The 23,524-nt window shown below is 32.6% G+C and overlaps 1 protein-coding gene across 1 annotated transcript in view; it reads left to right on the top strand.

Moving 5' to 3' along the window:
- LOC118200694 (WD repeat-containing protein 17-like) overlaps nt 1-23,524 on the top strand; it is a 326,195-nt gene that overhangs the window by 142,997 nt on the left and 159,674 nt on the right. Inside the window, exons 8-10 of the mRNA XM_085808418.1 lie at nt 11,670-11,755; nt 16,299-16,385; nt 21,218-21,306. Coding sequence (XP_085664544.1) covers nt 11,670-11,755; nt 16,299-16,385; nt 21,218-21,306 — 262 coding nt within the window. The remainder of the gene's footprint in view (nt 1-11,669; nt 11,756-16,298; nt 16,386-21,217; nt 21,307-23,524) is intronic.

Raw genomic sequence — 23,524 nt, forward strand, 5'->3', positions numbered from 1 at the left:
AATCTTTGACATAACATTGACATCTTCATAACATTGAAAAATGCCTAAGAATAATCTTTAAGGTTATTCTTAGGTTACATCCAAACTTTTAAATTAAATGTCTTGCTTTATTTATGCAAAGGTGTGGTGGAGAGGCACCGTTAACTCTTTGAAGACCATATCTCGGGCCAGACAGCTCTTCATTCAAATGACCAAATCTGCCCCAATGGCCGAAATCCCGGTGTTGCTTTCTTCTCTTCCTTAAGGTATGCAGTAGCAGGTGCAGTTTCCCCAAATGCATTATATCAGTTTATTGTAGACAGCTTGTCCTAAAAGGATTTATTTGTGGTTTCTTATCTTTATTTGTTAGAAGTAGAAAGGATGTCATTTGAAGCCTTCATTCTTCTTTGTGTGTTAATGGATAGGGAGGGTAGGAAATTGCTGTGACTTTCAAAAACCATTTCGGGTGGTTCAGTATTTTAACATACAGGGTAGCAAAAGCATTGGATTTTAAAGAGATAAGTGGTGTACAGGGTAGCGAAGGCTTTGGGTTTTAACGAGTTAGGTGGTGTGTAATTAGTACTAAACAAGGTATGCTCTAGTCGTAGAGAAGAAAGTCGCATGTGCCCAATAACTGCTGACCTACACTAACATTTAGTACATTGTATTAATAACCCTAGAAAGAGAAATATGTAAAACACTCCACTTACCCACTACTTTGGTACAGTTCCATTCAATAACTACACTCATAATGACATCAAATTAATTTATTTAATCATTCATGACTGAATAACATCTTACTCTTGGTTAAATATGGTACATGAGAACATTATCACTACAGACACTGGCTACGCACGTCACATGTGCAACCAATTACTTTCGGATATAATCTGTCCACATTGCAGGCTGTCGATCTTTACAAACATTAATTTATTCTCACTTGCACTGGTGCAGTCAAGATGCTCACGATGTATCACTTATTTTCTGCAAAAGAGATTCTGGAATGGAATTTACTTTAATTTTTAAGCTCGACAAACATTAAGGGTTTTTCAGCTACATCATACTTTTCACAAAATGCACGGCACGTGCTTCAGTCATGATGAGGAAATGCATAAAAATTGCAGAAATATAAAAACATGAGGAAATACACAAATGATGTAGAAGATTACCACTCTGCAAAACTTTTAAGAACATGCAGACTTGATTCCTTTCTCGTTTTCTGCACCTTGTGCTTTTTAATTAACTCCTCGTACCTCCTTGAACTCCATTACGGGAGGAGCGAGGGCCGAAAACCCCATTTTCCCATTCAACATAGGCATCAGAATGAGAGAAAAAAACCAGTTTTGCGAGAATTTATTTCACCATGCTGCTATTCAATGATGATTCAACTTACAATTAAATGGATGACAATTAAATCTATCAGTGAGAAAATTGTATTCTCACAACAGGAATGAAGCTTTTCATGTTCTGTTTTTTAGAATGACTATAAACTCTTGTTAAATGTAACTGTAGGGACTGTGGAGCCATAAAAAATTAGATTCCATAATTTTTACAAAATCAATTTTTGTAATATGAAGATATCGTAACATGATATTTACATCATGTAAAACACTTTTGTAGTTGGAAGCACGTCTGCTGCCAGCAGTTGTTAAAAAACAAAACAAAACAAAAAAAGCCTGCAAATGATTTTTATGGAACTTTATATGTATACACACATATATAATTATAAATGCTATAAATATTCTTATATATATATACAGTACAAAGTCCAGAATCCGGTCGTCCAAAATCCGGACCTCAAAACCACCAGCAACGTTTTTCTCCTAGGCTTTATGCACTGATTTCCCCCTCCCCCTCCACACATAACAAAACATCTGGAGAGACCCAATTCTTAATTTCACTTCGACATTAAATACCTTGTTATTGAAGAAACAATCATTTTAGCATAATTTGTACAATCAGTAATTTGGCTCCCTTGCTGCGTATCTGCTTGGCACACATCTCAAACTGAAACATTCCACATAGTTACATCGTTGATCTGATGCAAACCTGGTGAATAATTATTTTATATACCTTTCCCTTCATCATCGCATGTTTATCAAAACATGACAATTTTAGTAATGACTCATGTAGCGATGCTTAAACATTTTTTTTTTTTATGTTAGTAATTGAATAATAAAGAAGTATGGTAACCTTTTATGTTGATATTACGCTTGGCGATGATTACAGATTTAAGTTAAATGCGCAAAAATATGCTGATGAGAAAAAATATACCAAAATTATCTTTCCATATGTTTAAAATAGATTTTGTTGATGATACTCATAGACTCAAAGATTACATTTAGGGCTATTTTAATTAAGAATAACTGATTTGTTATTCACATAAAACCAGAACCAGTATCAGGGATCGTATGGCCGCACCGAGTTGCAGAATTTAAGACCCACAGAGACTGCATCAGGCGGTATGATATCTAGTGCCGGCCCTCAATAAGGCTTAAGTAGTGGGAATTACAGTGGATGAACAAAAATATGGAAACACCTTGTGAAATGCATGTTTGAAAAGAAAGATTGATTTTAACAAAATATGTAGGTGGTGCTGGCGTTTTTGACTACTGACGCCACCTATACAACTTTGTAAATGTGCTAAACAGTTCAGTTGTTCTCAGAGTACTGTTATGTGAGGTTGTCATTGCATTATGTCAGAGTTAACAGACTTCGAACGTGGGCAAATTGTTGGAGCACGTATGGTAGGTGCTTCCGTAAGCAAGGTAGCCAAGGTGTTTAGTGTTTCAAGAGGTACTGTATCAAAGATTTATTCCGCATATTTGAAAAGCGGAAAAACATAATCTGCTAAATCACAGCACGGATGAAAGTGTGTCCTGAGTGATCGTGACAGACGATCATTAAGGGCAATTGTGATGAAAAATAAGAAGACTACAGCTGCAAAAGTTACTGCTGAAATGAATGTTGTGTTACCAAACCCTGTGAGTACCAAAACAATTAGAAGGGAGCTTCATAAACAGGGAATTGCTGGCCGTGCTGCAATTGAGAAGCCACTCATCAGTGATGCTAATGCCCGTAACAGGAAAAGGTGGTGTTTAAGTCATAAAGCCTGGACTATAGAGCAGTGGAAGCGAGTAATATGGTCTGACGAGTCTTCTTTCACATTGTTTCCCACTTCTGGCCGAGTTTACGTCTGGAGAACGCCATCTCAAGCCTATAATACAGACTGCTTGTTGTCAAGAGTAAAACACGGCGGGGGTTCTGTTATGGTTTGGGCAGCCATATAGTGGTTCTCTGCTAGCCCCATGATAACTGTGTCAGGGCATATGACTGCCAAGACTTAACTTTTTGGCCGATCAAGTTCATCCCATGGTACAAACTTTGTTCCCCGATGGTGATGGTGTCTTCCAAGAGGACAAAGCCCCTGTTCACACAGCTCACATTTTCCAGGACTGGTTTTCTGAGCACGAGGATGAGTTGTCCCATCTCCCCTGGCCACCACAGTCACCAGAGTTGAATATTATCGAACCTTTGTGGTCTACATTGGAACGGAAAGTGCATACTCGTTATCCACCGCCAACATTGTTATCTGAACTTGCCATCATTTTTCAGGAAGAATGGTATAATATTCCCTTGGCAAACATAAAGGAACTGTATTTATCCATTCCGAGAAGACTGCAAGCTGTTTTGGATGCCAACGGGTTTCTTACACCATATTAAGCAAAGGAACATATTTTTTTAAAGGTGTTTCCATATTTTTGTCCAACCCCTGTATTTATTCAGAACTCTGATAAGTCTTGAGCATGTGCAAGAAATTGACATAAGTATAATAAATAAGTAAACTAATACAATCCAAGCGTAATTGTCTCAGTACGCGATAGAAGCAAAATAAAATTTAATGGGACAACTTGTCGTTAATCGCCAAGCTCATGATGCATAGCCAAATTTGTGTAGTGAAGGATAGTTAGATTTGTGTAGTGAAGGATAGTTAAATTTGATGATTATAGCCACGAATTTTAAAGGTTTTCGGATATCGCAAATCATAGGTGAAGTTTTCCAATTAACTGATTTTATAAAGAAGTGTGGAGAAGCGGTAACAAATGAAGATGATATAAAAGAAGTTTTTCATTGTGATGACAATGCTTCTCAATCAATTAATGAATGGCGAAATCTGTAGTAATGTTCTAGATCAAGAAAATACCGCTACCGATAGTGAAGAAAGTGAGAGAGAAGTTACTGAAAACGAGAAAATTTCGATTGACAAGTTACTTGGAATTCTCGGAACAGCAGTTACAGGACTTCGACAATGTAATCAAACAAGAGATTATGTCTATCTACAGAATTAAAGAGAAAATATTAGCACAAAAAACGAAGCAACTTAAACAACTTGCATTGAGAGAAATGTTTAATAAGGTAAACAAATAAATATTAAGCTTTTTTTTGTGAATTTTGATATCGTTTAGATCATAAATACTTCATTATTTCATAAATTGCAATTTCATATTTTAATTTTATAATTTCTACATGCCATCTTACTAGATTTAAATTGATGATCTAATGTCCGGAAAAATCCGGAATCACCGAAGTCCCGACGAGTCCGGATTTTTGACTTTATACTGTATATAGATATGCATATAGAGATAGATGGATAGTTATAAATATTCCTATATTGTATTGTAAATTCTGACGCTATCTCAGATGTGCACAGTTCAATTAAATGAGTAATCCCGAATATGAATTACAAATCAAGCTAGTGAAGATTTATCTATTTGTGCTGGTGTGTTTTAACCTGTATGTGTCAATGGCATGCAGTAGCTTTAACAAAACAAAAAAAGGGGGGGCTAGGTATTAAGAAAAATTGTGTTTACATATTAGCTCTGCTGCCTTGGTGCAGTTAGCCAATGCTTTGCAGATGGGAAAGAATTATAAAACATAATTGTGAAAAATTATTTATTAAGTGTATATATCAATTAAATAATTATCCTGAAAATCAATCTGTAAACTTACTTACAAGCCAGTTTTTATTTCTTTTGTTCTGGTGGAAGTTTTGCATTGATTGTTTTAACAAGAGATTCAAAACGTTGTTCTCTTTAACAATTTTGCTGCAAAATGCTATGTGTCCACAGAATTTCACTGCAGTTTCTTTTACTCAATGCAAATATCACAGACACATGTTTTAGAGTTGAGTTAGAGGCGAAAAATGTCATGATTTATCTAGAACTGATTTATTTGGAAGTATTGGAATGAAAACTGTTGAAATTTGGAATGCAGCATAAAGAACACAGGAAAAAATACTATATGGCGTGTTAAAAATTGAAGAACTGTTGAAACATGCATGGTTTCCAGAATTTGTGGTGTTCTGAAAATTTGACAACTTCTACTAATGTGGGTTGTGCTTATATTTCACATATACTGTATAAGACAAACACTTACAGTTCCAAATGAGTTTGATCAAATGTTTACTTATATTATCAAAAATATTGGATCCTTTCAGAAGTGTTAGGAAGGTTAGTTGATGTTGTGTCCTTTGAGAAGTCAAATGGATCCATGCATGGAAGTCACAGCTTTTGCCAGTTCCACAATCTTTTCACTACACAGCTCTTCTTGGAAAGGAAATTCCCCCAAGCTGTGCAGAGCTGCAAGTACAGTAAAATTCCAGAAATCCGCAAAGCTTGGGATCAGAGGTGGTGCGGATTTCAGGACAGAAAAGATAAAGCATATTCGGACTAAAAGTGCAAAATGAATAAGGCGTATTAGATATATTTAATTAAATTATTATATACATTATTGCAATAATTTATTATATGCATTAAATTATTATTACATATATAAATTGATTATATTATTCATTGTATTATATGTACACAGCATAGAGGTTTGCCGATTTCACCTCATGCAAAGATTTCCGGTTTCGGATTCTGGTGTTAGAATCACTGTTGCTCTAAAATTTCAACAGCTTTGCTTTATTTTTCGATATATCATACACAATCATGTCGCAATTCCATATCATTCTGCTATAAATCGAGGAGTAGCACCTGCTTCCATCTTTTGCACTTTTGCGTTACCATCAATGCAACGTGTTTACATTTTTCAACGTTGCAAGCAGTAAAATCAAGAGTGCGTTTCTTATCTGTTATTGTATTAAAAAGGGCTGAAATTAAAAATATTCTTAATTTATCTACAAAATATCCAAATTCTTAATTTATCTACAAAATATCCATAAAAAAAGGCAGCACTAAACAATCTCGTGAAATAAAATAACAAAGCTAAAAAAATACAACAACGTGAATTGTTAACTTGAACAAAGAGTTGAGTGAATCATCTGCTTTTTTACCTCGATGCAGATTAAAGGGGGAAAAACTTATCTTATTTATTTTATCTTACTTTTTTATATCAATAATTTGGTATTTTCGTTTTGACTCATTATTATTCGGTAATTATGACGTCTTCGGTAAGTATTTTTTTCTTTGATATTTCATACTCAATGTTGCGGTTTCCGGAACCTATAAACGGAATGTTTATATTCTGAGAGGCAACGCGGATTTCAGGTCGGCGGATTTTCGGTATTTGACTGTATCGGCCGGACAGGTGAAGATGTGTTCTGGAGTAGATTGAGATCATAGGAGTGGGATTCTAACAGCTGATTAGCTCATAATCATAAGCAACTTCATAATTTGTTTCTTTATGCCCTTATAATGATTTCTTCCTATATTACTTGGTTCTTCTTTCTCTTTAACCCCTTAACTGCCGCGGGCGTATATATACGCCTTGCTCAGCCGATGCGTTAACTGCCCCAGATGCGCAGCCGATGCGTTAACTTTGCGAATAATTTTAGGTGTAGCAGCGCAAAGCAAATGATAGCAGTTTGGAAGGACGTATATATACGCCTGGGGCAGTTAACGCATCGGCTGAGCAAGGCGTATATATATGCCCGCGGCAGTTAAGGGGTTAAATATTAAATTCAGAATATCTACATCAATATATTTTAAAGGTTTTAGCATACCACAAGCATTTTGATGAACACAAACTAATGTTGTAATAAATATTTTCTAAATTCTGATTGATATTGTAAAACCAGGGCCGGATGAAGACTTGATGACTTTTAAGGGCTTAAAAGATTTTGGTGCCCTCATATATATTTGTGCCTGATTTTTCTCTTTCATTCTTGGTTTAACTGCACTGTACATTTGATGGTAAAAATAGCAATGAGAAATTCTTTAGATGCCCCCTTTCCTGATTCCATAAGTAACTTTTTGTGGTACCTCTTTTCCTTATTGACCTAAGCATGTGTTTGTTTTGCTTAATGTTTAATCCAGCTATGCATAAAATTAATTGAAAACATTTTTTCTTCAAAAACAACACAAGGCCAGCAGAATGAATTACCTCTTAGTTTGCAAATCATTAATAATTTTAAGTTTATATAATAATATTCCACCTTGGAACAATGATATACTCTTTCATGTTTGTACAAATGAGAAAATATAGGGTAGATACATTGTATAATTTCTTTTAAATACATATTATCTAAAAAACATGATAAACAAGTGATAGAGGTGGTAGAATTTTGATACTGGCAGTTAATCAGCAAGTTTTCATAAAACTGCTTTAGAAGTTGCTTAGAAGATAAGCTGTTGTACATGCACTATAATAAACTCCTATAGGGACTACATTTTCATACCAATTCCCTCTCCATAGTTTGAATTTAGAATTAACTGCTTCAATATGTTTTACTTCAAATTCTTTCATGTATCACAAGAATATTTCAAGAAGATAAATTAGAATATAATATTAAAAGTTAATTTTGCTGATAAAAGTCATGAGGAATTTGAAATTTCTTACTACATGCTGTTAACTACCAGGAGTAGTTAATAGCATGTCTACTGTATTATGGGAGCTGATAAAAGCCAGTTAGTACTTCCTCGTGTTAAAGTGCAGTTTATGCAAAAATATGACTTGAATTTGAAAGGCCTTGTATTCTCAGAAGAAAGAAATATATGTTCCTTTTAATGCTTTTGAATGTTAGGTAAAAATTTGCTTGAAAATGTTATTATCTAAAATGTTGGAGGACTAGCCTAGTCCTTTACAATCTACTGACAGCAAGCTATAAGTATGTATATACTATAATTGTTGGAACACACACATAAAAAAAAAAATGTTATGACTATTGCATAATCTGCCAGCTTAGTGACCATCACTAATTAAATAAAAAATTTATAACACCTATTCATATTTCATTTTAATTCTGTTATGAAGCATTTTTTAAATCACTTTATTTTGATGTAAAAGTTTGGGTACTAGTCTGAGAATAAGTGCCCATTTAAAGAATTTAAAACAGGCTTAGAAGCAGTAATAAATTATAGAGTATGTTATTTGCATATTGCAAAGCATATAATGGCTAGCTGCCTATGGGAAGGGATGGCTTTGTAGAGGATTTTCTAAGGTAAACTGGCTGGCATTCACGCTAACATTGGGGTAAACCAACTATGCAGCCAGCCCATTCACCTAGAACCTAGATCAAATTACGAGTATTCAGTGGTCCTTAACCACTCAGCGACTAATGGGACTTTAATAAATAACTAGAAGTAGTTTAATGATGGCTTTAAATTTCAAATAAAAAAAGTGCTTTTTATGCATCAATATTCATCTTTGTTCCTTTTTTTTTTATCTTCTAAATATGGTTGCAGGAAGCTACTGCAATTTATCAGTGTTTTCTTTTATTATTAGTTTTTGTTTAACTTTGAGTGAAGAATTTTGAACAATGTGTTTATAATAATTTTAAAATCATTTTACCATCAGACCTTGTTATTAGGTTATTCCTTAGAATCTGATTAAAGTGACCTAATATGGGAAGTAGGACTTAAAACAATGAATTTATAAAGATATGATACAGCAAAGGAAAACAAATACTGACATTCAACTGATAATATAACTAAGTAGTGAACAAATGATTGAACATCAGTAATTAAAGTTCTGTTTAAAGGTTGTTTGCATATTTGTTTAGTATACTACAAAGCACAGAAATTTGAATTGCATCAAAACTGTTTAAAAATTCAGTAGCACATGATTGTTTTTCTTTCAGTATTTCTGTAAAACCTCCTTTTCCAAAATCTGGAAATCAAATGCTGTATTTTTTTTTTTTTTTTTTTTTTATTTCACTTGTCAACAAACATAAAAGTTGCTTGTACCAAGAATTGAAGTCATTGATATTTTTAAAATTCTTTGTTTTGGAATTGAAACTGTTTTTCAAATTTCATGTAATTTAAATTAAATTTAGTGTGAGGGACAAATTTATAGCTCTTATTAATCAAATATTAATGAAATTTGAAGCCTTAATAAGAAAGCAATTGTAGAAAATTTTACAGATAAAAAGGGGCTCTGTATTTTAAAGAAAGAAATCATGCATACTGCATGATTTTCTGTAAAACCATTTTATTCTGGAACTAAATGGCTAAAGCATATTCAGTGACTGAAATTTTAAGATTCATATATATCTGAAATAAGCATATTGTGGTACTTTTATGTATTGATTCATAAATTTTTGTTTTTTCAAATGATATGTATGTTGCCATTAACCATATAATTCCACACTTAATAAATAATAATTTCACTTAATAAATTCATAATTAAGCATCTTAACTAGCTATTTCAGGGAACAATTAGTTATTCTATAAATTAACTAATGGTAGACACTAATTCAGAAGTCAAACAACAAAAATCAGCGTTATATTCACAAAATTTTCACAGGACTAGGACTAGGATTTCATAGGACTTTTCACAGGATAGTCCTGTGAAAATTTTGTGAATATAACGCTGATTTTTGTTGTTTGACTTCTGAATTAGTATTTATTCGGCGTGTTATTGTGTCTTAATTAATGGTAGACAATTAAAGTAAAAAATAAACAATTTACTGAATTATACAACATACACAATGTTATTTATACAAAGACATAATAAAATCATTACAACAAGGGATTATTAAAAGGCTATTTGGAAATGCATAAAACAATATTTCTAAAACAAATTTTTTCTTGACACACTGCATTTTATATTCATTTTTTAAATCTCTGGCTGGTGCCTAAACTTTGAGCTATAGCAACCGACCGAAGCAATTCCACAATATCCGTCACTTCTTCTATCTTAATTAGTTTTTCTTTAATAGGCTCAACTGGAATCGAGAATATAGCTGTTTTATGTGATTCTTGTTTTCAGTTAAAATCTATCTTTGTTATTTTCATGATAACAGCTAAAATAGATATGATGTAACCTCATGGACTGTAAGCCTCGAACAGGCTTCAGAATGAGATTTATGTGATATTAATTTTATCTTCTTAGCTTAAATTTCCAAACATTCTTTAGAATTTCCTCTTTCTCTAGGAACATTCAGTTTGCCGATCTTCTGAACAACTGTGTCTTCCAAAACGTAGTCTTCTAAACACGATATGTCAGCAGAATCATTACATCGCTGCATTCTCATGGACAAATCATACATACTTTACTAATGCATTATTTAATTTTGTTTCTTCAATAACACTGCATTATCATGTTCCAAGACAATTGATGATAAGTATTGATTTTTATGAGAGTATGATAAAAAAATGGTATGATAATCTGTATACATTAAGTTCAGCAAATGATCATTAATTATAAAAATATTACATGTAAAAGGAAGTAATAGTTTCCATATTCTTAAATGAAACATAAAAGTTAATATCATTATTATTACATAACATTTTATAATGGGTTGAAAATAATGCGCTATTTCTGACCAGTGGCTCTCTCTTTATTTTACAGCCTTTTGAATTTGAAACTTTAATTAAAATATCTGAATCATGCCAGTTATTTTATGTTTTAATGGAGGGTGGAGTATTATTCTGTGGAATAACCAGTTAAAGTATGGAATTAGAGTTTATTACATACTTGAACTGACTTGATCAGTTAATTCATGAAATAACTATGTATTCCATGCGTTAACGATAACATGTACTTTATGTCTGCATGTCTGATTTTTCATGCTAATTAATATGCAATTTGTATCTAGATCCGAAATAATGATGTTATTCCTAAGAAATAAATAACATTAATAACTTTTGAATATAATGTAATTAATAGCCTTAACATATCCTTAATTTTAGTAACTTTTCAGCTCTGTTTCCATCAGTGGTTAGATGGCTAAAACTGCAGAGCACCAGTAATGTGTCTTGGATGTAATTTCCTCCAAATAGAAAAGCTGCCTAGAGTTTCTGTAGTCTTTCTTATACGTAACATGAATACAAGATGATTTCCCTTAGAAAAGTCCTCCTCAAGGCAGATGGCCCTTGCATACTTTGTTATAATCAATTGATCAAGTTATTGACTTTTTAAAAATTTGTCTTCTGTTCTTGCATTTGTGAAAATATTAAATAAATTAAATTCTTTAATAGGCAAATAAAGATTCAAAACTGTAAGGTTATGTGGAATTCCTTTCTTAGTGAAATAAAGATTATTTCCTGTTGCATATAGCATTAAATTAAAAAAATGAAAAATGTTATTTTTGATTCCTGATTGCATTTCTGAAATTCTATTATATATGTATCTGTGTGAAATAATTATGTGTTACTATGTATATACAATGATGTTTGAAATAATAAAGTGACATGTTTTAATAAACATATGTAAATAATCATGAAATAATATTTATCATATTGCAGCATGAAAAGGGCACATATGTGTATTGCGTTGCTTGGAATCAGAAGGATGCCCGAAAAATTGCTTCTGCTGGAGGAGATGGAACGTGGTAAGAACTTTGATTTTATAATAACACTTCCCAAATTCTTTTGAAATAAAAGTTAAATTGTACTCCTTTTAATAAAAATACTTAATTTTGTGCTTTTGCATTAGTTTCACTGCAGTTAATCATTCATCCTCGTTACTTCGAGCTGATAATGGGAGGAATTTAAATTTGTTTTATAGTTACTGTGAATTTGGGTGTTTGAATTTCAAATTTAATAGAGTAGTAATTTTCAAATGACAAAATTAATAAATATAATAGGTAACATTAATATCATGTCATAGAAAAATAGCATTTAATGTGTTAAGAACTATTCTGCATTTGATATTGGGTCGCTGCAAAAGTTCCATGGTTTATCAAATCAAAACACATTTTCTCCTAATTATTTTATTACTGCTGATACAAAGTGATCTTGATTAAAGCAAATGTTAAAGTACAGTCTTTTCTGCACAAATTCCGCAATTCCAGCATGTTAGGGCATAATTTTTGTTTCATTGCAGTGCTAAAAGAATGGAGAACCTAAATTTTATTTTCGTCATATTACATTCTTTTATTTTAAAAATAGGAGAAAATTTCTAGTCAGACTGTTCATAAAATCCGAGTTATATGTGGAAAGAATGCTGTTTCTGATGATGGTTTGGGAAGTTTAAGCAAGGAAATTGCGGCCTAAAAAATTGGTGTCAACTCTGGATGACTATTATTGAAAACTACATCTTTGCATTTTTCCATCTAATACATGAGCGAGAGTATAAATATTATCTTGCAATTTATAAATCTTTTAGTGATGATCAATTTTAAATCTTTTAGTGATAACAGGTGTAATTCGTTTTCTTCGTCTTCAGAAAAAGTGATTTTTTTTTTTTTTTTTTTTTAAATCAGCGTTTTGTGATTTCGCAATGTCAAACGTGTGATTAATGTTTATCGAGAGCATGAGAGTTTTTTATAGTAATTTTGAGAAGCACAATAGAGAATGTATACTAGAAAAATATTAAAAACTTGTTTATTGAATAATGTGATTTTGTGAAAGATTTGAGAAATGTAATGATTCCCGTTCGTAGTCTCCAAATAAGGTTTGTGAAGGAAATGTTTCTTCTGGTTAGATATCTTTACATTGCCACTAAAAAAAAATCTTCCATAAAAAAAGAATGTAATAAAAGAAATTATCACTAAAAATCCATATTATCCAGTACAGGAACTATCAAACAAGCTAACTATTCCAAAAGCTACACTAAAGATCATTTGAACAAGATTGGATATCCAAGCCTTTGCTTTGAATGGGTATCTGATAATTTAACAGAGCAGAATGTGCTTATTTAAGTTTTCAGCATGGGGTTCTTTGTTGGAAAAAATAAGGAAGATTTATTCTTAAAATAGCTTATGACTGGAGATGAGAAGTCAATTCAGTACAGTAACTGGGGCTACAGTATAGCAGCTGGAGATGAGAACTATACAATAATGTTACAAAAAAAAAGGTCATGGTATAAGCCAAAAGAAGCTCCTTTAGTGACAGTGAGAAGGGGCTGCATCCTTTAAATAGTTATGCTTATGAATCGCTGCCACTTAATTGGGCAGTAAATTTGGAAAATTATTCTTCCATTACTGTACTTTGTAATATCTAAAAAGATCTTCATTTTATCAAGTGTTGTCAAAAACTTCTTGTCTCATTCAAAAATTGGCGATGTCCACATTTTCCTTGTGACTAATACTTACTCATTATTTGTCATGAAATTTAAAGCCAGATGTGATATGTGTGTGAAATCTCCTCCTTCCCAACTGCATAAGTCAAAAATGAACCAGAGCATATTATTTTTTAATCTAATATTATATATTAACCTCTTAGTTCACTCAGTCAAGTTAACTCAGGTACGGCAAGTTAAATTCCATCCATTTGAGTACAAATAAATGGATCCTACGAATAAATGGATACTCAAATGGATCCATACGTCCATTTGAGTAAATTTGTTCAAGGGTTCCCCCCCCCCAGTTGAATGCAGAAAAATATATGCACTGCAGTTTTCAGTTAAAGTAAAGAAGAAAAAAGTTGGCCAAAAAGACACCATTTTCTGAATTTTTATTGGTGCATTAAGGTCTTGATACTGCTGTGCATGCTGTCATGATTACTATGCATGCACATTCTGAATTCAAATTAATGCTCAATAAAATGAAAATCATGGATATTACACAGCTAGGTGTTGACCTTTGCATATTTGCTCTTATTTATGACTGCTTTTATGAGATTTACTAGTTTCCTATTAATACTTTTACATCTGTATAGGTTCATAATAGGTTGAATGAATACAGAACTGATGATAGTTTGATAAAATAGATTTCACCAAAAGAAAACTTCACATCTCTAGAACTTCCCATGCAAATAGTCATAAACACTTCACAGTACAATCAGTAGTTACACTTCAAACTACTAAGAACATTAGACATAGTGCAATGCAAAGCGCATCTAAAAGGTGAAGCTTTCATGGATATCTAAACACCTTAAATTCAGCTCTGAACTAACAACCGAGAAAGTGATGCTATCTCCAGTCTTATATAGTTTTGTCCTGACTACCGAGAAATCTCTAGTACTCCTCAAAATTACTGGAAAGCATATGAGGGTCAGATGCAGTCACAGTTACATAAAGAATCAATAACAGTTATTCCATTACAATATCCATTACAGTTATATGGGACCAAAATGTCGCCAATTTTGGTGACTTTTGGCGATTTTTCTCAAAATTTGGGGACAAAAATTAGTCGCCAAAACGATCACCAGCTTGCCGATATCTCGGCAGTTTAGCGAGATAGCCATTTACTTAGCATTAAATAGACTTGCCCCTGTATTCTTACTTTTCGTTTTTCCGGATTATAGATCATCAATTTAAATCTGGTAAGATGGCATGCAGAAATTATACAATTAAAAATATGAAGCCGTAATTTATGCAATAAAGAGGAATTATGATCTAAAGGGTATCAAAATTTACAAAAAAAAAAAAAAGCTTAATATTTATTTGTTTACTTTATTAAACATTTCTTTCAAGGTAAGTTATTTAAGTTGCTTCATTTTTTGTGCTAATACTTTCTCTTTAATTCTATAAACAGACATAATTTCTTGTTCAGTTACAAAGTTCCACTGTTCAAGTCCTGTAATTGCTGTGTCGAGAATACCGACTAACTTGTCGATCGAAATTTTTTTGTTTTCAATAACCTCTCTGTCACTTTCTTCACTATCGGAAGTGGTATTTTCTGGATCTAGAAACATACTATAGATTTCGCCGTCCGTTAATTGATTGATGATTGGGGCATTGTTGTTGCAATGGAAAACTTCTGTTATATCATCTTCATTTATTACCGCTTCTCCACATTTCTTTACGAAGACCAATAACTGAAAAAATTTCACCTTTAGTTTGCGATGTCCAAAAACCAAATTTGTGGCTATCGTCTGCTCTACGTTACATGCGCATGCGTAAACGCATTATACGCATGCGTAAAGCATACAAAAAAAAGGTTTGTGGCTTTGAGGTCCGGATTATAAATCATTCCGGATTATGGACGTCCGGATTACGGACTTTGTACTGTATATGAAATGTAATGAATGCAGAAAACAGTAAAGATTTTGCCATTTTTTTATAGTTAATCAAATGCAAATCATGAGATCTGTGTTTTTCATGGTATAGTTGTAAATGATCCTAAATAATGCATCTGTACCGAGTTTTTTTAATTCCAGTTTGCTTATGAAGCACATATTTATAAACTATTTATATTGCATTATTAAGTATATGTGCATCAGATATAGATAATAAGATAGGGTTATAATCAATGAGTGGTAAAATTTAATTACCACACATCTAAGCTTCATACTTATATACAATTCACACTGTTGCTTAAGCTTCTGTCTTAATACTGCTGTATATTGAATAGGCATTGGTCAGTTTCTAGCTAGCAAATGTAATTGGTCTTTTTCATCTATACAGATTACATTGTATTAAACAAGTGCCAATATTTAAATTATGTTAATATTAAATATTTATAGCTTTATTGTTAGATGAAAGGATTTAAAATTACTCTGTTTGACAATATATTACTTAATGGAAACCATTTTAGATACCTCTAACATTTGACGTAAACTGCAGCTAAAGCCTTATAAAAATAAGTAAACATATGCTACTGCATAAGGGTCAAAATCCTCTGGATATCAACTTTAAGATTTAAATTTTTTTGACTTTTGATTTTATTTCTAATCCTATACATTTTTTAATACTTAAATTGGTGTTCATTCTACTAATTTCACATTAGATGTTTATTTTATTGTGTCTGATATGTGATTACCCTTCATAAGTCATCCATTTTACAGTTTTTTAAGTGATAATCTTAAGCATCTTTGATTGTATGTCTTGACAATATTGGTATATTTATTTCCTTTTTATATGCTGCTGTAGTTCTTGTACAATTTTATACACTGCTGGCAATATAATTTATTATTGAAACGTTCTGTAATTAATGTATGTGTTTAATGGATGCATTTTACCATTTCTCATGTGTATGATTTTGCATGTAGCATGGTTCACCAGATAGAAGGCAAGTTATTGCAAGTTTTTAAACATCCATCTGCCGTATATGGATGTGATTGGAATCCAAATAATGAGTAAATATACTAATATTACCTATATAACTGCTAATTGCTTTTTCAGTGAACACTTTTACATTACTATTTTTTTAAGTAAATGAGTTCATAGGTTATATTATTTCTTTATTTCAGTTTTCTTCTAATAATCATTATAATATTTATCAGAGTAAATTATCTTAGTATGATAAGAATATGCTGGTAATATTTTTTATTCTGTGCTAATTCTTAAAGGAATGTCTTTCAATGATTTCACTGTGTAATGAAGTTTATATAAATTTTGTAGCTATTAGGCTGTTTATGTTGATTCTCTATTGTCATTATATGTTCGTATTTATAAAACAAGTTTTACTCAAATGTGTTATGGCATTGTTGATGATATAGTGTTTGCAATATATATATATATATATATATATATTTTAATTCAGTCTCAATTCATTTACTTCATTTGTGGTCTAGATTCTAGTCCTTTGAAGTTTCACACAGAATTTTTTCACTTCATTTAGAATTTTCTTTATGAATGAATTTGTACATTGTTATATCACGGGCAAACAACTTAACTCACTGTTAGGATTTCTATACTTCAGAAAGTGACATGTATTTCCAATTTAATTATGATTGTCTTTTAAAGATTTCAACTTAGGGAGTATAGTGCATGTATATTGATTGGCCTTGACTATCAAAGATATTTCAGAAAAACTGAAAATTGATGTATGCATCCTATAAGTCTAATATTCTTAATGATATCATTCTGAAAAGCACTATTTTATTATTGGTGTTAATTTGAACTGACCTCTCTCCAGGATAGCATCTGTCAGATCTCTGAGAAAATTTTATATACATCCTTTATTGGCAAAATACTGAGTAGACTTTTCTGGTGCTTATTTTTGTTTACTCTCCTGAGCTCTTACCCTAGTGGCTGATGGAAACATGATAAAGTACGATCAAAACATAATAGTGTTCTCTTGAAAGAATTATCACTTTTCCCAGTAATTCAAAAGTTGTATATTCTTAAATTATAAAGTAACAAATATTTGAAACATAAATGAATTGCCCTCATTTTATGGCTAAAACATCAATCTTTGATTAATAAATTCTTTGCTGTGGTTTTTCAAGCTCTGAATTAATAAACAGTTCGAATTATCATGTACATCTTCAACATACTAAATTAGAAATTTAAAAAAAAATATGCCATTTCGTTGCTATGCACCGTTTCTACCTCTGACTCTTTCTGTCACTTAAATGCTGCTTCAATTTTACTGTCATCAGTCTGTGCCACTATTTAACTATATTAGGTTGGTTTGTTTTTAATTACGGCAAAGCACTCGAGGGCTATGTGCCTAAGAGAAAGGATGCCTTCATGGAAGACTCAAGGAAACTGACTCATATCCACATCACACATGGCAATGCAGCCAGCCGGTTCATCAGGATTTAAACCCCACATTGAACTACCAATGTACAGAGACTTCACTGCCCTGCCATTGGTGGGGGAAATTATGTTAGGAAATTAATATATATGGGTACAGATTGATGTCAGGAAAATGTAAAAGTGAAAACATTGTAACACTATCTAGTTTCTTGGGTCATAGTTAAAAATTATTACTAAATATTTTTAATTTATTGTTATTGAAATCCCCAAGTACAGGGTGATTATAATTAAAGTTACGATTTCAAAACGCTTTAACATTAAAATTACAGGTAAAAATGACTTGATATTTCACCAATCCTTTCATACCAATACAATCATTTCACCAATACAATCATGAGGCAATGGAATTTTGTTTGGCAAAGGAAAAAAATAATTTCAAAATATGCCGATAGATGGTGCTCTCATGGTTCACACTGCAGTTGTAAAAGTGTGCAAATTACTAAGATGTGACATGAGCACTGCAGACTTATGCAGAGCACTAGACGAACACATAATGCTTTGCCTGAGTACTTCATCATGATAACAACGGATCACACTCTGCATGTGAAGGTTTTCTGTCAGAACGGCGACTGTGCGTAACTGGCTATCAGGAAGTTATGGACATTAATAGGCATAAAATCTGGCCCAATGGCCACTTATGGTCTGTGGAAAATGGTATATAAATTCAAAGAGACTGGTTCATTTGACATAATACAAGATAGAGGACGAAAACCAGTTTTGTCGATTGCAGTGGAAGATATGGCCACAACGATACAAGAACAGACAAACAATGATGCAAGAATCAGCAGTGCACAGAGAATTGGATGAATGTTAGATATGCCTATCAGCACAGTGCATAAAGTCCTGTGGGAACATCTTGTGGTATTATCTGTACAAGATAACTAATGTGCAACAGTTGCTACTTTGTGACCTGGAATCTTTTGCACTATGATTTCTTGCCCAGACGGAAGTGGATAAGGGATGGAATGGAACATTCTCAGGTCTGGTGAAGCCCATTACCATTTGCAAGTTTCTGTAAGTATGAGATGCTGCAGGATGTGGGTGACAGAGAATCCCATTTCCACTACAGCCATTACCATCAGTCTTAAAAGGTCACTGTGTGGTGCAGAATAATGGTAGCATTTGTCATCGGGCCGTTCTTCTTCGAGATCTCACCTGCGGGTACCGTTACCTGCACAGTTACTCGCAAGCAGTATGAAGCACTGTTGCTTAACCATGTCTATCCAGCACTTCAGCAGTGTCAGTGCTTGGATTGCACCAATAGTCATGCAAGATAGTGCTTCTCTGCACATTGCTGCTCCTGTTAAACAGCTGCAAATCCTCATTTTGGAGATGATAGAATCATAAGCTGCTATTTTTCAACAGTGTGGCTGCCACATTCCCCTGACTTGAACCTGTGTGATTTTTGGCTTTGGGGGATACCTAAAGAATGATGAACGGGTGGATTGCAAATGTGACCAATGTGAAGGCAAGCATCTCGCACCATATTCATAGCATCAACAGAGATACCCTCCGATTTGCTGTGAAACATAGAGTTTTGTGCTTCCAACTAGTAGCAGAACAAGCCAGAGGGCATATCGAACAACTAAAGCGTTAATCATCCTTAAGGTGTTTGTTTCATGAAACTCCTCTTTTTCTCTTGCCACAACCATTGTTTTTGTTGTAAAGATGTATTCCCATCTTTTCGCTAATAAATTTGTCATAAGCCCTTAGAGTTTATTGTTTCCTTTGGGCTGACAACATTCCTGTGCTTAATGAATCCATTTAGACATTATTCCTGATAGCAACATCTATCGGTACATTTTTTAACTATTTTCTTTCTTTGCCAAACAAAATTCTATTGTCTCATGATTGTTCTGGTAAAATATCAAGTTATTCTGACCAGTAGTTTTAATGTTGGAGAATTTTGAAATTGCAACTTTAATTAAAATCACCCTGTATGTTTCAGTTTTTATGTGATTTTCATTTAAAATATTTTAAAGTATTCCATATCAGTATTAACTGAAAATGAGTCATTGGGAAAGATGTTCAATCAAATGTTTTTAAGTCTATATGCATTTGTTGATCCTTTTTGTTTATTTAAACTGCTTGACTCCATCTCAGAACCTAAGTTTTAATGTCAAACTTTTGTGGAAATAGTTTTGGGTCCAGTATTTTTATTCCTATTGTAATAATTAAATTTTTTAATATACTGATCTGCATAACACCTTTGCATTAGAATCTCTCAGTTTCTCTCTCACCAATTTCATATTTGGTATTTATGCATATCTGCAAGGCTGGGTGACAAATATTTGTGGAACTGAATAAATGTGTTGAGTACATTATATGAATTTCTTAAAAATTAACCATTTTAGTTAATTGAAAGCTTTCTTCAAACTGTTCTATCACAATCAAATTTACTTTTTTACAGCACATTAAAAACTGATTATAATTAATTATTATAATGAATTTTAGTGATTAAAATTGCTTATAATTATATTAATTGAAATTGATTATAAATTGATAAAATGTCACTAACTTGAAGATGGAATTCCAGCTTTATGGGTAATGTTAATCAATTAAAACTGAAATGTAACTACGATGACTTTAGTTTGCATCTGTTCTTTAAATCCCAGTAAAATGGGTTTGGGTTTTGTAAACAATTTTGTATATTTTCATTGCGTAGGAGTTGTATATGTGACATTTCAATGTATTATGGTGAAAGTGCCAGAGATTAGAAGTATGTAAAGTGAATTTTTTTAAGAAAAATGTACAGCAATTTTTTGACTTCACACTTTAAATTATTTTATGATGTGTGAACAACCCTGTAAAATGCTTCCTTAATTTATTATTAGAAATATGATATATTCACTGTTTTCAAAGGATATTATATTTAAAGAAGCATTAAATATTAGTGAGAGAGGAAAAACTGTATACATATTCAGTTTGGCTTTAAAGCAAAGACATTTTTTATCGTAATACCTTTGTGGAAGAGGGACAAATGCATTGCAGATGCCCAAAAGTAGTTTCAAGAGATTGAAGATGAGCGAAAAATTTGTAAGATCGTTTGATTCTGAATCATTTTTGGATTTAGTGCACAACTAAGCATAAATGCATTTTTTCAACACAGGTGCCAAAGGTTTTGGCTGGTGACAAATACATCTGTTTTCTCATCTGTAGTTATGCATGCGACCTTTTGAATGCTGCTTTCTACCTCATTATGCAAGAAGCAACAGCAGAACTGTGTGATATGCTTGTGTTTATAAAGCTTTTATAAGCCTTTTATATTTCTGAAACTTTTCATTTAATGTCAGAAAATTTTATTTGTCATTCTTTATTCGTTGTGTTTTGTTGAGCTCAAGAAATTTTGTCAGATGTATTTTTAATAATTTAATTTCTTCATTAAAAGAAAATGAATACAAGTGCTTTTACTTTTTTGTCTTAGAAATATTATCGCAACTGCCTGTGAAGATGGGCTTATCAGAATTTTTTATGTTGGAAGTGGCACTGATCAGCCTTTGAAAGTGTTATCTGGTAAGAGAGGATGATTTTGTAGTAAATACTTTGTCAGAGTAAGTTAACTTTTTGGAGCTTGTTAAGTTCTTAATTTTTACTTCCTTTAACTGAAATATTTTTGATAGTGTTACTGTAATCTGATCCTTATTTCTATAGTTTTATGCTATAAATAGACATCTGATGTTAAATATTCAAACCAGATGCATTTTATATACGGCTTATAAATTCCAAGATCTTGAATCATTGGGATATCGGTGATTCTGGATTTTTCTTTTTTATATCACCAGTTTAAATCTTGTAAGATGACATGTAGACATGAAAATTTTGGGGCTTACTGTTTAGATCAGATTTAAAAAATGCTAACCCCCATAGAGCAGGTGCAACCAGTGTAGCCACACAGGGTGTCAGAATTTAGGAGACACAAAACTTTAGGATTTAGTGGAGCAATGATTACGAAAAAATTAAGAAGGGCAAAATTTTTGGTTTATGAGAGGCAATGGGCACTAGAATTAAGGGAGGTGATAGGCAGGAGAATTTAGGACCCAAAGAGATAACTATAAGCGGCAAAATGCACAGTGCTGGCCCTGGCACACCCACAGCCACTCAAGGGTTGAAAGTGAAATCCAGGCCAATATCGCTACATTGAAAGTCACTGTATTGTTATTGGCCATGCAGGTATTAGAAAATGACAGGCAGGAATCTCGTTCAGTCTGGAGAAAAGTCCCATTTACAGAACACTTGCTTCCTTTTGTTATATTCTCCATTCCTAAATTTCGTAAGGAGGGGATTGTTTTAATAGTTTATTTTATGTATTAAATATTTAGTTGATATCTGGAGGTCCGGATAGTGGATGTCTGGATTTTGTACTTTGCACTGTATTACAAGGCAATTGTATAATTATAGTTACACAACGCAATTGATATTGAAAATGTAAATAAATCAAAAAGTAAGTACAATGCTTTGGTTATATAAGCAAATAGAGTTGTGGCACATAGATATGTGGGGAATGGAGAGTACTTGGCTTTTGCAAGTAGCTGATGTAATCAGTCATCTTCTAACCTGGGTAACCCAGCACTTACAAGAACATAAAAACTTGATTCCTGGTTTTCATGAGTTTTCTACACATTGGAGAAACAGTGTAATTATTATTATTATTATTATTATTTGGTTGAGGGTGTACAATCTAATGAAACTCATTTTAGAATAATGTGCAGTACTGGGAAGACAGGTGTATGAGGCTGAGGCATGCATATTTTCAAAGGGACAATTTGGAAAATCATCTTATGAGACAACATTTTAATCATTCTATTTGTGACTGTGGAATTGGAATGAAAGTCAGAGACTCTGTGTTCTGTTGTAATATCATTGAATGTTGTTTGTGCAAAACTAAGATTCCAGATGCAATGCTAAAGTTCTGCCTTTTTCAGTTTTGTTGTAATGGATTCTATAGAAGCAGCTCTCCAGATTGAGTTATCATCTGTAAAGAATGAATTGAGATAGTTAGTCCAGTCCTTTTGTGCGTGTGACCTAGTAAGAGACCTAATCACATCATGAAGTAGATTAAGCAGTTGCTTAACAGATGGGTGTCTAGTTCTTTGATATCGTCTCCTTGCAGCATTCCTTAATTGTGTATCCTTCATCATATTTGACTAAGCATATAACAGCTATTTTAATTTAGTTCACCTTTCCTGTCTTTCCTAGCTTCAGATTACAACTCCCTACCAGAATGAGTTTTTACTAGTGCGTTCAATGCAGATGAGAAAGAGAATAGTATTTAAGTCAAGTTCAACTGACTTCGAGACAGAGAGTGATTATTCCTGAGTAGTGCACATTTGCCTTTGGCTATGTCATATTTATATGCCATTTGATAGTTCATTGGTTAGTTCTTATTTCTTACATTTTGAGTTTAAACTCAAGTGGAGGCTTTGCTGTATGCTCTAAGAAAGGGGGCCAACTGTTAATCTTATTTTGAGTGAAATAAAGGGAAATTAATCCTTGAGTTTACGTTGCTGTTTGTGGACTTAAGGAATTATTCTCTTAGCAGTTCACTAGGTTTCTTGGTGCTTAATTTAACAGAATAAAAGTGAAGAACTATATACAGTAGCTAGAAAAGGAACAGACTGCACGTCGCTGAATGTGGCAATTTGTGGATAATGTTAATGAAACTGAAACCCAACATTAAGAAGAAATTCCTAAAACTTTACCAGTCTCAAACAATTTTTTTTTTATTTGTAAT

Source organism: Stegodyphus dumicola, chromosome X1, assembly GCF_044657685.1.
Source record: "Stegodyphus dumicola isolate Sdum_Otavi_A_Nest chromosome X1, ASM4465768v1".
NCBI lineage: Eukaryota > Metazoa > Arthropoda > Arachnida > Araneae > Eresidae > Stegodyphus > Stegodyphus dumicola.